The sequence below is a fragment of the Sebastes fasciatus genome, chromosome 19 (genome assembly GCF_043250625.1).
Source record: "Sebastes fasciatus isolate fSebFas1 chromosome 19, fSebFas1.pri, whole genome shotgun sequence".
Taxonomy (NCBI): domain Eukaryota; kingdom Metazoa; phylum Chordata; class Actinopteri; order Perciformes; family Sebastidae; genus Sebastes; species Sebastes fasciatus.
The window spans coordinates 26,958,512-26,974,509 of NC_133813.1; the positions used below are offsets into that span (position 1 = coordinate 26,958,512).

The following is a 15,998-nucleotide window of genomic DNA, read 5'->3' on the forward strand; positions in this document are numbered from 1 at the left end:
CTAATTAACCAGGCCTGGATCAGCCCACTAGGTGCTGCCCCCAAACTGTCTGTGCATTGTGTGTGTACATGTAACTTAAGCACTAATTAGTTAAACCCACTTGAAAAAATTATGGTGCTTCAAGATTAGCAAATAAACCCCTATAATGACATTTATACTGTACTTCATTAACAAACAAATGCTGTTACAGTATTTAAATGACCACAAACCTGGTGAACCTGGAGTCAGAGCAGTTCATAGCTGCAACTAACTAATCATTTCATGTCTATCTTTTTGATTGATTGATTGATTGATTAGCCTATAAATCTGTTGTCCGACTAACAGTCCAAATAGAATATATTCAGTTTACAATGATGTAACACAAAGAAGAGGCAGCACATCCCCACTATTTTGGGCATTTTTGCTCAATGAAAATGCTGAATCTATTATCAAATAATTGTCTGTCAATCATTTCAGCTCTACAAACAATTCCAAGTCCAACTCAAATTATGGGCCTTTAACTTTTGACACCAGTTTCTTAAGTACCAGATTACATAGTTTTGTGCCAGAATAAAATTCAGGTGGATTGCTGAATTTAGTTAATTATCAAATAAATAAGAGTGTAAACATACTGGAATCAGCCTACTAAGTGTTTAACTGAATATATGTGCTGAAAGTAAAACGTAAAAAATACAAAAGGACGTGACCATAGTGTCCTCAATGGCAGGGACAACCTTATAGGTGTTATTTTGTCCTCACACTGCATAAGTAAAAGTGCAATGTACTATATTAGAGCTGAGATGGTTAATGGATTAAACCATTAGTCGATTGGTCAGCAAATATGTTTATAGTGCATTAAAAGTTAGTCATCTTTCAAGCAAAATATCATAAAAGCTGTCTGGTTCGACTTCTCAAATGTTAACATTTGCTGCTTTTCTTTGTCATATAGATATAAAACTTAATATCTATAAGTTTTGGACTTTTGGTCGGACAATACAAAACATTTGAAGATCCTTTGAGATTTATTCTTTTACTGTTTTCTTGACATTTCGTGGACTAAACAATTAATCCAGACAATAATCAGATTAATGGCTATTGAAAATGATCTATGACTGTAATTATATGTTACTAGGCGACTTTTAGAGACTTAAGGAAAAGAACAAAAAAATGAAGTCCGTACACTTTGAATACATCACATGCTGCTGGAGACACCTCTGCGTCTGCAGGAGTGTGCTGTAATTAAGTGATGCTTCGTCAAACCCGACACGTTCCAGCTGGTTTTAAAGATACGATGCAAACAGTGTAACTGGGGGCTGTTTTAAGCATCAGCATTTTAATGAGACAAAGCAAAAATTCAAACCATGTTACTGAAGCATCAACAGAACTTCCCTCGCCAAAACATAGGTTGAAACATTCTTAGGCACCGCCTACTCGTGGATGATTTTTGGTTAAATTAAAAAGTAACTCACGGATAATAATAAGGCAACACAATGGATTTTTTCAACTATATTAAAAATGATGGTCACAGTGCAAAAATCTGATCCTTTCTTCGTCTATAAAAACAATTGTTATTTAGGTTTAAGACAGAATAACTTAAATTATGTATTACTTGTCAATCGAAAAGGCTTTTGCATTGCATAGCAATGCTGCTCGTCGTCCGAGCCTCTGGAAGAATCAAATGTTGCACCGTCTCTACTGTACACGGACCAGCACTGGACAGGGATGCTACTGTCAAACAGCTGTGTATGGAGTCCATTAGCCCAACCAGAAATTAACATGTTGTCTTTATACAGATTCAGTACAACTGAACAAACCGTTTGGTTATTTACATTAAAACAGACAAAAGAAAGTGGAATGCAAAAACATAAATAAAAAAAACCCCTAGTATTTCAAATTTTGAGAAAAGATAAGTATTTGTGCAATATTTGTCTGCCTATAAGTAAGATAAGAATGGCAGTAATCCCTGCAATTGGTTTGTTTGAGATATTGAAAATCTAATTTAAAAAATAAAGTTGACAGTTTAATGTTTTATACACAAACATAAAAAGGTCTCACGTGTCACATGATTTCGATGGTGTCACTGCAACATTTCTTTATAAGACAGTCCCCAAATGAAACACAAAAAAGGCAAAAGCTCTTTATACAATGTCAGCATTTTAAAGTTGCTCAAAACAAAAAAGAAAATGATGCTATTTTATCGGTTGCAAAAGAAAAAAGATGGCGTAGTCCTTTCTGTTTCAGGGGAAGATGAACTGGACATTGTTCTTGTGTGTAAAAGCATCAGTTCATGCACACACACACGCAAGCACACACACATTTCTGTTCAGTCCGTTCAGTCCGTCCCGGGAGATGAGAGTGAAGGAGCTTCTGAATTTTACTTGTTTTGTGGTTTCCGCTTTCCCTCAACCTGCCTGCTTCTTCTGCTCAGTGATTTCCTACATTTCACAGAATGATTCGACTTGTTTGTCACTTTAGTAACAGGTGGACAGACCAAAAGTGAGAGTGAGGAGAAAATTTAAATTGCACCCCTTACTCAATACACTGCATTACTTGCTCTGGACTATTGGGTGCTTTCTGTGGTAAAGTTGGTAGCCTCTTCTTCCCGTATGATTGTTAAACATTGGTATAAAATTCTGCCCTTGCTCTTTGGCTCTGAGGGGCTGAAAACAAACAAAACCTGGTGTTTTACTAGAATTCATCGATCTTGCTTTTAAACTAAAATGTGGCTGTGCTAGAAATATCTTGACACGCTCGTAGAATTTACATTTGGCCAGTTATCTGCAGGCATTACAAAAATACGCCAAAGAATAAAATGGGCCCAGGGAATGCAAGGTGCATTAGCAGTTAGCTGATTGGACAGTGTTTAAGTGTTCTGGAGTGGATTGGTTTCTTTACACTTGCAGATTTGGGCAGTGGGTGACGTTATGGGCTGGTAGAGGTTTGATAAAATGGCGTACCAGCCTCTCTAACAGAATAACTGTGTGTGGTGACAGAGAGAGAGAGCATCTAATGCACTCCTTCCCCCAGCAGAGTATCATCCTTGTGGCCTCGGAGGCTTTAGAGAGGGCTACTGTGGTGAGTGATCAGTGGGTGTGGTAGCCGGCGGCGCTCATCCCGGCCGTGTTGGTCAGCACCGTCCCGTTGACTCCCTGCCCGGGCTCCACCATGCTCCCGTTGCTAACAGCGCCCACGCCTGTCCATCCGGCACCGGCGTGTAAATGACTGGAACAGCACACAGAAACAATGCAGTTAGACAAACGCTAACGGACGCTGTTGTAGCGTTCATCTGATCCCTAATGAGTTCAACCATTTAATGATGTGTGTGGCGTGATGGAGTCAGAACTTTTGTCTCGCTCCTAGTTTATAAATACGATTCATCCATGTTTGTGTTCCGTTTATAAGCTATCTTCCTAAACTGCTTAAAAGGTCTTATTGATCACTTTTTTATGTGGATGAATATTTGTTAAAAAGTAACACATCCATCCACAGAGCTTTTAGAAAAACAATTATTAGGATTGTGAATTAATCGTTTACATTTCTGTGTCATCAGCGATCAAGAGTCTTCGTAGTGGAGAAAAGGGATAAATGGCTGAGTTTGACAGGAAGTGCCTGGCTGCCTCCGCCATGCCTGGCCACACTGACCCTGGTGTCTCCATCAGGCTGAGCAATATGTGAAGATTTACCGTGGTAACAAGTGACCACTGACGTAAACACATATTAACTATCTTAGCTTAATCGTCCAAACAACAATAACCCATCAAATTACAATTTGGCATATTTAAACAAAACCAACAGCAGCTACCAACAGCCATCGTCCTTACAGCCTGAACGAATGTGTTGTCACCGGTTAGGTCGTCAGAATGAGAACAATAACAGCTTCAATCCCTGAGGAGCTACGTTAGCATTAGTGATGCTTGTGTGTCACTTATAGTTTCCTTAAACAATGTGTAACAAAGATGCACCTCAGAGGGGGGTTAGCAGTGGGTGGACAACTGAAAAAAAGGCGTATACCTGCGTACACACACTGCTTGGATGACAAGCTAAGCGTTACCTAAAGCGAGATAGCCATATCCGCAGATTATATTCCATGAATCTGGAAACACCACCGCACAAAGTCTCCTAAATATATTGCTAATGTAAAGCTACATGTTGTAAAATGACTTCATTACTATAACACAGAAGATTCATCACTTGACATGACTGTCTGTTTGAGTCTCATCACTTGTTGTGGAGTGAATGCAGCGGAGCGGGAGCGGGAGAGTGGGACATCTAGTGGGGCTGATCTGGAGCAGTCACATTCGTGATCAGGCCACAAATATGTGGCTAAGCATGAATGGAAGTATTAGATTGCATTTGGACTTTATCCTGATACGAGGCATTTGCAGAGGTGAAATGTAACTAAGTACATTTACTCAAGTACTGTACTTTAAACTTCTACTCCACTACATGTTGGAGGCATATATTGTACTTGTACTACATTTATTTGACAGCTTTAGTTACTTTGCAGATTCAGGTTATTATCTAATACAAAATATAAATCAATATATCAGTAATTCAACACTGTAGTATTGTTACTTTTACTTCAGTAAAAGATCTGAAATACTTCTTACACCACTGGACATTTGAAGTAACAAGTGTATATAGGGCCAGTAACGCTGAATTCATACGTCTGCGTTAAGTCGTACCTAAGGCAGCTACATGTGCAGGCTTCAAAGCTACGCTGGGAGTTCCTGATGGCGGCAGCGATCGTCGAGAGTGAAGACAATATCGGAAATAATGGGGATGCACCGATTGCAAAATGATGGGCCGATACGATACTTAAAATACAGATTTGTGCGGATACCCGATACCGATGTTTTGTTGTTGTTTATATTGTTATTTATTCCCCCTTTGGGAAACCAAGACATCTTCATTATTAAAAAATAACTGAACTGTGTTCACTCTTAAATTCATTCATTCAGATCTAGAATGAGCACAAATTAAAATCATACAGATTTATGAAACAAGCTTTAAAATAACTGCTTCAAAGCCCCTCAGCCTGTACACAACTACCGTCTCAATGAGAGGACGTTATTACCTCGTCCAACATTCAGCATTTTGTGAAACTTAAATTAAATGTCAAATGTTAAATCAGCAGCTGACACATTTAGCCGGCACAAAATGAGTGCAACACACAAACATTGGCCACTGCCATCGGTGAATGTCATCTTACTTGCCGATTGGCCGATTGCAGTCAATGAGGCGAAAATCGCCCGATACCGATGTTTGGCCGATAAATCGGTGCATCCTTAGTAAATAAATATCGTAAATACGTCGACCTCACAAAATAGTCCCATATTCAGAAATGAAGCTTTTGCCCGCATCACATAGCGAGAGAGACATTGTTAACACGGTTACTATGGAGACCATAAAAAAACAACCCGATATCACCCACTTAGTGTTGCCGTGGTGATAGCAACTGGCAGAGCAAGAGAACAACAGATGCAGGGAGGGGAAAGAAACAAGATGGCTGCATGAAAACAAGATGTTCGCTGCTTGATCCTGCATCTTCTCTGGTACTCACTTGTAGCCCTGCTGATCCCAGGTCTGTCCATAGACTCCATAGCTTGGCACCTGCCATCCATTGGGCACATACTGACCAATCTGCTGTGCAGCAGCAGCAGCAGCTGTGTTGCTGTACCACTGACCCCACTGACTGTAGGGCTGCGCGGCAAAGCTCACCGTGTTCTGCTGACATACACAATCATATTTTAGGAGGCAGAGTATCACATTGCACCACAGTGATATGAACAAGCACTGCAGCAGCTCAGCAGGGATTTCATTTGATGTCAGCAGTGCAGGCTGATGATTAAAGACATGTGTTGGGGATAATCCTTGTACATACCTGTGGCATCTGTACCTGCTGGATGGGGCTAACCATGTCTGTTGTTTCCTTGCCCCAGTAACACTTAACAACATAGCCCTCTATGGATGTACCGTTGACAGACACGATGGCATGAGCTGCTGCTTCGTGGGAGTTGAACCTGCACACAGAAAAGAGACGGACTGTTTAATATCAACTCATTGTGCACATATGAGACGTACATATGTGACTGTTAAGCCTTCATTGCATCACATAAATGTCCGACAGGTCCATCAGAAAGTTACCTCACAAATGAGTAGCCTTTGTCAGGAAAAACACGGATTTCCATGATTTGGCCGAAAGGTGAGAAGGTCTGTCTCATGATTTGCTCTACAAAGAAAATAAAGCTGTTAATATTCCATTAGAAAGTAGTGCTTCTAAACCTGCATCTTAATCATATGGACGTACTCACCTGTGAGACCTGTTGTGACTCCCCCGCAGTAGACGGTGCAGTTAGTGGGGCTAGACTGGTTGACCACCTCATCAAAAGATAGCTGCTTGCTATTGGTCGCTAAAAGAAAAGTTAGAGCAGTTTTCATTTCATTTGTTGCCTTTTCTCAAAATGTTTCTCTTATAATACAACAGCCTGCCTCTTCTGGCGGGGTATTGTTTAAAAAATGACGATGCCAGTACCCTTAAAGTGATACCGATACCAATAGAGTACTTCATTGGATACCCATCATAGGGTTAGGGTGAATAGAGGCTCTGCGTGTGTCCCACTGACTAGCTATAGCACTCATACAGTGGTTACCGCTGATGACGCTGCCCCCCCGTCCCACGGTGGCAGGTCCACGTTGTTGTGGAAGCGTAGCACCCACCCACCGGTTCCCCCGAGGTTAAAATAGTTAACTCTGTCAGCACTGTTGCCGCTGTTAGCGCTGTTAGCACCGTTAGCTGAAAGCCACTGGCAGGCAGGCAGGCCATCCCGGCTGTATGGGTTGTAGCTGCAGCGATAGTGGGCCAATCACACGCCCCATTAAATCAAAGATTGCTTGCTGTGATTGGCTGCAAACAAAACCCTACAAATTGTCTTTTTTTTCTAGATCCAGGCAAAAAAAAGGATTACAGGTATTGTTTTACTGGAGAAGTTTGGATACTACTTGGTATCGGGTTATTTCAGTCAGAGTACCGATACCCAGCCCTACTGGGATTTCATACATAGATTTCATTCTTTGGGCACCTAAGTGTTAACTTTTAATGTGTTTATTAGTCCTGTGAGATTTTCATGCACAGGAGGAAACAAACAAAGTCATTGGATGTTCCCAGTTGCAACAGAACATCTGGAAACCCTTTGCAAGGCAAGGTAAGTAGGTAGCAGAGCTAAGATAACACTCCCATCCATTTATTATCTTTCATTTAATTACAGTGAACTTACTCTCATTTGTAGTTTTAGGAGCAGGCTTCCTGGTGGCCCAGTTGGTCCTGATCTGCCTTCCTCCCAACCACTGTCCTCCCATCTGCTGTATGGCATTCTCTGCATCCTGATTATACAGACAGAGAAACATGCAAACTCCTGAGTCACCGACACCAAACATCTGCATGTAAACCCTGAGCTTCAACTAAGTGAACAATCAGAAGCTGCTCATGTTTTCTCAGTCCTCTAACACATGGGCATTACTGGCACACTTACCCATTTGTTGAAGAAGGAGACAAAGCCATAGCCTTTAGATTTACCTGTGGCCATGTCTTTCACCACTCGACAATCCCTGTGGACAAATTAAAAATGTATTAAATATCCATAAAGAAAGTTTTCAAGAAGAGATTTAAAATATGCTAATGATGGTAATATAGAATATATTAAAAATAAATAATCACACAGACTAACAATGATCATGAGAATACACTTACGATATTTTCCCAAATGGAGCAAAAGCAGCTTTTATGTCATCTGTGGTGATTTCAGGACTTAGATCTCCAACAAAGACGTGGAAGTGACCTAAAAAATAAAATAAATAACATACATACATTCACATTATAGTTCACACAAACAATATAAAAAAACATTGCAGTCTGACTGTAAGAACTTGATTTACTAAAATGTCTAATGTTGCCATTTTGTATTTCTTCTATTTTATTGTTGCAGGTATTATTATTACGTTTTCATGTACAGTTTTATCCAGTAGAACATTTCCTGTTTTTAATAAAATAAGGCACATCCTTACATGTGGGATGGCACTTTTCATTTATTGCACTTCACTCAACTTAATAGGATTTGCGCTCGTTATCTATTTTTAAATTGTATCTGTTTTTATTGTGTTATTATTTACTGGAACTACTTTGTTTAGTAAGATAAAGACAGATTTTGTAAATATGGATAATTGAGTTGGCTGTTCACGTATGAAACATTCAGATTAGTTGGGAGATGAGAAAAAAAACTCAGAAATATGAAATAAACAAACAACGTTGTGTAGAACTGTAGCACTATACAGAAATCATTTAGTCCCCCTGTACACGGAATATTGAATGATAATATTTTCTACCTGGAAACCCCTTGAAGAAGAAACCATAACAATCTTTATAGTTTTTCTTACTACTTACTGCTTGTGTCTTTCTTTTGGCTGGTTGGCGTCGTGGCCCAGTTGACCTTGACCTCCTGTAAAAGAGACAGATGTCGAGAACGAAGGAAGAGGGGAGAAGGTGAGAAGTGAAGTATGCTTGCAGAAGAGAGGAAGGTGATTTTTCTTTGATTAGAGGTTTTGTCACACACCAGTTTTACTTTTATATTTTGTGATTGAGAACTTTATTTTTAATAAGGTGGCCATGTGGGTTCTTAAACCACCACTTCAACTGGATTTATCCATTGTTATTATCTAATTGGCATTACTTAATCAAACAGTTAAATACAGTGGAGACTATAAAAGGGATATCAAGATTTCACCTTCAATAATCAGGAACATTTCAGTCTCAGTCAAGTCAAAATTTGGAGCAAAACTGTAGGAAGTAAGGTCCAAATAACAAGGGACTTACAAACAAGTGATTTTTACGAACTTGTTATACTCCTCAAATGGTCCTTCAATACCTGTTGAGGATAAAATATTTTCAACTGAATGGATTTCTCTTGAAGTTGCTCTTATGTGGATTCTATGTGGAAATAACTTTGCAAAAGAACACATAGCAGTAAAGATGTAAGGGGACAGAAGAGCATCAATTAAAGTAGATCAAAATACATGTAGCAAGATTACACAGCAGGGCCATGTTAAATCAATCAAACAGATGGAACATCTTAATTCAAACAGACAGCATGGTGCATTAAGTGACAATAAAAACCCCAAACAGCACTTTGTTTACACCTGTGTACAATCACAATGTAAGTTATCAGTTTATTAGGTATGCCTGTCATGTAATAGAACTCTACAGCCAGTGACAGTGTGGTGACAACTGGCCCTAACCTGAACAACACACATGCGGAAAGACAATTAATTGAAAATGCTTTCATAACTTTATTTGTCAAATGTCTTAACTCTAAGAAACGAGTTGGATTAACGTGCAACTATTTTGATGGATTCAACATTATTCCAGATCATTTTGTAAGTAAAAATGACCAAATAAAATCACTGGTTCCAGTTTCTCCAGTCTGGATATTTGCTGGTTTCATAGTTTTTTCTATATCATTAAGTAAACATTCTTGGGTTTTCAACGGCCATAGAGTGCAAAACAGAACAACTGAGCTTTTTTTGTGTGCACAAACTTCAATGATATTGTTGCACAGAAAAAAATATTGCACGATGATAACAATATTGCTAAAATAGATATTGAAACATTCAGAGCTTCAGTGCCTGTTCAAAACATAACTGGTCTAAATTAAATCTGAAACGGTGTCAATACTTAATAAACCGCATCAGTCTGAAAGTTGTATAAATTCCTACACTGTATAGAGTGCTGCGGGGATGACCTATTTTTGTGTGCCAACCAGGAAGTTAGCATCGCCCTGATTCGACAAGAAGCCGATGGGATTGTTCCATTGGATTTTGGATTATTGCAGAAAGAATTATTTCAGGCACTAAAAAAACCCATCGACTTCCAGACGAGGGAACCAGAAGAGCTCAAATGCTAACTCATTTCTGGGTTTTAGGACTCATTCCTGTAGCACTCTAATAGCTTCTCTCTTTTTAGAAGAATGAAAAAGCAAAAAACACTTTCACAATCCTTTAGCCTCCTAAAAACCTCAAACTAAACAACTGTGTAGGAGATAACACAGAATACACTAGAATAACCTAGTAATTTACTTTGAATCCCTCATGGCCAAACAATTACAAAGGAAATCCAAAGGCTGACATTGTGGAGTATTTAGACGTTCTGTTTTCAGGATTCACAGCAGTAACGTGACAGAGATCAGTGTCTGGTGTTCCCTCCCCGGTCATTTCAGATTGTGCACAGAAGAATAATGTGCACAGGGGAATAAAACAAATTAAGTGCAGTGGAGCAGGAACAGGGAAGTAAGATAAAGTCTAAAAAGATACAAGTTTCTCCAGCCGCTTCATTTCAACCCTGCCCACCCAGCCTCGCCACAGTCGACTCACCCAGGAGATATGATAGCTTACCTTACCCAGTATTTTCCGACCATTCATGGCTGCGATTGTGGCAGTGGCATGTCTATGCTCATAGAACTCCACAAAGCAGTACGGATCATGACCTGCTGTCTGGAGTGGACAGGAAACACAAATATTAATCAAATGTATTGTTCATTGTTTTTTATGATTAAAGAAGGAAGAACTAGAATTACAGCCTTGCAGTTGTATGCCTCCGTTGCGGTTTACATCCATGTCTGTCCAAAATGTCATCACTTCATCATTTTATCCTACTAGACATTTGTGTAAAATTGTCTTGAGTTATGGCCATAAACATATTTTGTGAGGTCACAGTAACCGTTGACCACCAGAATCTAATCACGGTACACAGTACAAGAGGATGTTTGTGCCAAATTTGAAAAGATCCCCTCCAGGCGTTCCTGAGATATCATGTTCCTGAGATGGGTCAGACGGACAACCCGAAAACAAAATGCCTCTGGCCACGGCTGCTGCGCTGTAGCCTACTAGTCATGGGCAGACATGTTGTTATTTATTGAAGAGCAAGGACCACACAAGCATCTAACCAGACCAAAGTGACATCTGCAGGTATGATTACATGCACTTGAATATGCTGCAGCTGAGCAGCTAATTAGCTAACTGTTAGCAGTGCACTTCTCCCTGCAAGATTTGACTGGCTGTATTGAAATAAGGTCTCCATCTATGTAGACTGCTACCAGAATGGTATTCTATCAAATGTATGTAAAAATTGGGGGTGCCATCATGAAACGAAAAAAATTTAAATATACAGAATTTCTCCCTTTTGGTTTCAGATTTTTTTTACACACACACACATATATATATATACACACACACACATATATATATATATATATATATATACACACACACACATATATATATATATATATATATATATATATATATATACACAGTATATATTGCTGTAGCAGACAAAAGAATGTGTAATTCAGTTGGACTTTAAAGTCACTGTGGCCTAGGGCTGACCCGAATGCTTCGAAGCTTTGACCGTTGCCATGGTAATCAACCTCCAAATCAGTTATCAAATACTTAGTTTTTGTTGATTTCTTATATAAGTATGTAATAATAATGTATAAATCCCCAAATAGCCCATGAAATAAGGAATAATCCCACAACATTATTCATATTCAACATTAATTATTAGTAATTTTCAGACGGATATCGCCGTTTGTGTGTAGAGGTGAGTGTGTGTGCAGTAGTGGCACTGAAACGGGGGAGATGGAGACAGACAGAAGAACATGTCAGCCTGCTGCGCTGTGCTGCGAAGCTTCAAATACCGTTGAATATTTCTCATTGAAGCCCATAAACTGGTATTCGGGACAGCCCTACTGTGGCCATTATACAAGTCTTAGTAACTATAATGACATCATTTAGCATTAAAATGGGAGGCCAGAATAATCCTTGACACTGGAGAAATAGTTGTGGATCAACAGGATGAGCATGATGAAGAGGTGAGCAAGCAATTAAATCAGATCACAAGGTCGGGAAGCAAAGTGTTGATGTATGAATTCTCATGTTATACGACAGTTGTCCTTGGATTGGACAACGGTTCCTGTTGTAATCCGAGTATATACTCATGCAAGATGGGGGAGGGTGGGAGCAAAATAGAGTGAAAGCTGACAAATGAACTCACATCTACTATCATTTTACAGCTTTTGCAGGGTCCAATCTGGCCAAACAACTCCAAGATGAGGGCCTCTGTCACGTCCCGGGACAGATTCCCCACATACCTGCAATGGACAGAACACACAGAAAGTACTGATTACTGTTTTGTGATGTAAAATATGACATCTTGTGAGGGTGCTGAAGCAGTGGCGAGCTTTTCCTCCGACTATTACCATACAGGGTAGAGGTAAACAGATAATCTGGACCTGTTCTTAGATTGTTTTAGTTGACACATGCCTAGATCACTAGGTGAAGGGCTGTGTTTGGGTTGGAAAGGTAAGAGTAGAGTAGCTCACCTCTGTTTTCTAAATTGTGTTATGTTTGTATCCATATGCCTCAAAACCATAAATGTCTTTAACTGCCTGATTACAATGGTGTTAAGTTTCTTCCCTATACTCTAGTGTTTTGTAACATAACTACAAACGCATTTTAAACATCCATATTCCCATGGAATATCAGTATTAAAAGACTGGTGGATGTGTAAATGCCAAAACCACACACACACAACACAATAAAAAACAGATAACTTTACCAGCAATAATCAGATTTCAATTCTACCTTCAAGATTGGAGTAAATGAAGAATGAAATCTCAAGGCCGTTTATGGCAAATGATTTGGTAGTATGGATTTAATAATCCAAACATAGAGTGCATCTAGGGACAACTAACATGATGGTAATATCTGCAGCCTGACCTTGTCTTACAACACTGCAGGCTTGAAATAGATGTATGTTCATCTTACCCGGGTCATTAAAATAACCCGTTTTCTAAATTAACTTCAGCATTAGCCTATGTTCACCTGTAGCGAGGTTACTGGTAATAAAACGATCCGTACAAGGTATCCACGGTCCTGGGCCTGTGCAATGAGGATGCTATCGCCAAGTAAACGTCGTGGAGGTGATCGCGCACCAAACTCAATACAATAAACAGGCTCTTCTGTCTTCTCCTCATCATCCTCAGACGTGTTTGCAGTATAGAGCAGTCTGACCACATATTGCCAATCTGTGCAAGTCATTATTTAATTCGGTTTACACAAAACACACCAAACTGTTTTTATTTTAATGATAATTAACATTTGCATGGCGAGCAGCGTGAACCTACGCGTTGATTTGAGCTCTTTCAGGACTGAGCTGTTAGTGAACGTTAGCTACCAGATGTTACATCATTACCATGGGTTACCTTATCTTTACACCTACATTCAATGGTTGGATGTTTAATAGAGTTTGAGGTTCATATCTCTCGGTTTTGGGACGCTGAGGATGAACCGCTGCCTCTGAGTGATCACTGAGCTACCGCTAACCTACGAGCGGTTAGCTAACGGTACCGCAGACACACACACACACACACACTTACAGGGTTTTGGGCTGGTCATCGTCCATTCTGTTTAACTTGCTGGCCGAGAACAAGTCGCAACCCTGAGAGCAAATCCACGACTGTGTCGGGCAGCAGCCTGTGACCCCGTCCGGTTCTCTTATTGCGCAGTATGAGCTGGTTAGCTGGTGAGCCGCCGCGGTTAGCTGTTAGCTGTTAGCTGTTAGCTCCACAGTGAACACTGAACAATGAGCAGCCGACAAAAGATGGCGGAGCGACCGGGGCCGACCAGCCAAACGCGCATGCGCAACGGTTCAGCCCGCCATGGACGAGCAGCTACGTACGAGCGCTTACGAGCAGTAACCCTCGCTGTTACATTTCCATGGCAACAGCGAGCTCCGCCAATCAGAGAGGTCGCTGTTACACTTAGGATTGTGGGTAGTGTAGTACTTCCCGATGACATCGCGAATAAAACATGTATTTCTTAAAACCAGGTTGATATCATACGGACTTGTAGCTTCTACAGGAGCATATACCATCGTTTCACAATCTCGTAGCTCGTGGTTACATTTATCTTGGATGTTTATGATATTATAGCTGATAATCAAATCCTCGATTCGAAAAATGAATGGCAGTGTGGGCGCCATATTGGACAGGGCAAGACTGTAAACCTATACAAGTGAACGGGTAAACCTATACAAGTGAATGGGTAAACCTATACAAGTGAACGGGTAAACCTATACAAGTGAATGGGGAGCTGCCGCTGGTCTGGATAAACAGCACTAGAACGTCTACATTTCTCAACCGGTTTCAACCAGTCCTTATTGTATTAAAGGTTTTGCATAGTCTTAACAGTGACCAGTACTAATAGGCTACACATTTGCAACTGTAACATACATGTCCTGACAACAGAATATAGCAACCAAGTCAGGATGAAATTAGCTTTTCTCCAAATTAAATTGTATTTATTAATCATTTTTGCATGAAAATGAATAACTCTTATAAGTAATATAATAATATACCTGTCACAAAACACAAAGTACAGCAACTGCAAGAGTTTTGGTTATATAAATATTTTGGTTATTTTATTGTTGTTGTTTTTTGTATCCATACTGATGGTTGATCCATACTTGATTTTGATCATGTATACAGTACATTGTATATGTTGGGATTAGCATTCTTTGTATTTGCACTCTTCCCACTTTGTATTGCTGCACAGTAGTTTTCCTCGGGATAAAAAGGTTAACCTTTGTTGTATACATTTTGACCTGATGATGGCGCCAGAGAAAAAGTCAGGGGATCGCCAAAGTTATCTCAATTCATTCTTGAATGACCACCCAGGTTTTTGACTTTTGCTTGTGCCTGTATACATCTTGGTCTAGATAGGATACATATTAGAATATAGGGACCTTTCAAAACCATAGTATTTGAAATTTGCGTTACAGAAATAAACCAAATAATTAAATTAATAAATAAACGACTCAATAAATAAATGTCATTAAATGCAGCAAAAATAATATAAAAAATAAATGTAGTCATTAATTAATTGATAAAAATGTGACATAAATTGATATTTCTGTTTTAATTTGCTTTTTTATCTATTTATCTTTGTATTAATTCCCTCATTAATTTACTATTCTGTTTAATTTTCCCTTTTATTTATTGATGTATTTTTTATTAATTTTTAAATGTATCTATTTATTTTTTAGTGGGTATTTATTTATGCATTTTTTTATGTATTTATTTATGCACGATTTTCCGTTTACATTTCACCCCTTATTTATTTCCCCAAACTTATTTATTTATGTATTCTTTTCTAATACATTTCTTTACACATTTCTTTCTACATGTCTTTATGCATTTCTGCCTCATTATGCAAATTAGGGGACACTCAACTGTCACTCAACATGTGTCATGGGGTCAGAGGTCATTGATGGACTATATGTTTGCCAGCTAGCTGCACTCCAGTCTTCATTCCTTGCTCCGTACAGCGGGTCGACCTTAATTAATGGCTACATTTAACTTTAATATTATATTTGCTACATTCAATGACATATTTATTTATTGAGTAATTTATTTATTCATTCATTTATTTTTGAATTTTTTAAATGAATATGGATAATTTTGCACCAAGGTGCAACGTAGTATCTAAATTGCTACCAGAATATGGTCAAAAATAATTTACTAGGGGGGAAAGAAAATGCTTGAATAACACAGGAAGCTGTTTCCAAAGGAAAAGAAGCTACAACAATAAAAGCACCTTCCCTCTCTAAACCCTATCTTTGTCTTGTTTCCCTCTCTGCTCCGGCCTTGTCAGGACTGAACCACATTGTCCTCCTCGAGCTTCCATCAATTAAACCTCTGGATCAGTTTTGGAGGAGGAATGTACTTCAAAGGGGCCAAACATGAAGCCACTTTACACTGACTGGGTTGAATAAGGTTGAGTTTGTGACTTTAGAGTATGGGGCGGGTTTAATATGAAGATAAAAGAGCTTGAGAGAAAGTAAACATGTAGGGTTTTAAATCCACTAGGAGCAAAGGGGAATATTGTATTGTAGCTTTGACATTTCTAAT

The 15,998-nt window shown here is 39.2% G+C and overlaps 1 protein-coding gene across 2 annotated transcripts; it reads right to left on the reverse strand.

Moving 5' to 3' along the window:
* Positions 1-1,291: 1,291 nt before the first annotated feature.
* LOC141757092 (cytotoxic granule associated RNA binding protein TIA1-like) lies at positions 1,292-13,721 on the reverse strand. Of its 2 annotated transcripts, none has more exons than XM_074617347.1 (12): positions 13,467-13,721; positions 12,083-12,179; positions 10,423-10,521; positions 8,420-8,474; positions 7,730-7,817; positions 7,512-7,587; positions 7,257-7,362; positions 6,294-6,392; positions 6,127-6,211; positions 5,864-6,002; positions 5,543-5,709; positions 1,292-3,201 (listed from the first exon to the last, which is right to left on the reverse strand). In XM_074617347.1, the coding sequence occupies exons 1-12, from the start codon at positions 13,490-13,492 to the stop codon at positions 3,063-3,065; spliced, it is 1,176 nt and encodes a 391-aa protein (XP_074473448.1). In that variant the 5' UTR covers positions 13,493-13,721; the 3' UTR covers positions 1,292-3,062. The 2 variants fall into 2 exon arrangements, with proteins under 2 accessions (XP_074473448.1, XP_074473449.1); XM_074617348.1 differs by having other exon boundaries at positions 5,543-5,706; positions 13,467-13,718.
* Between the last annotated feature and the right edge of the window lie 2,277 nt (positions 13,722-15,998).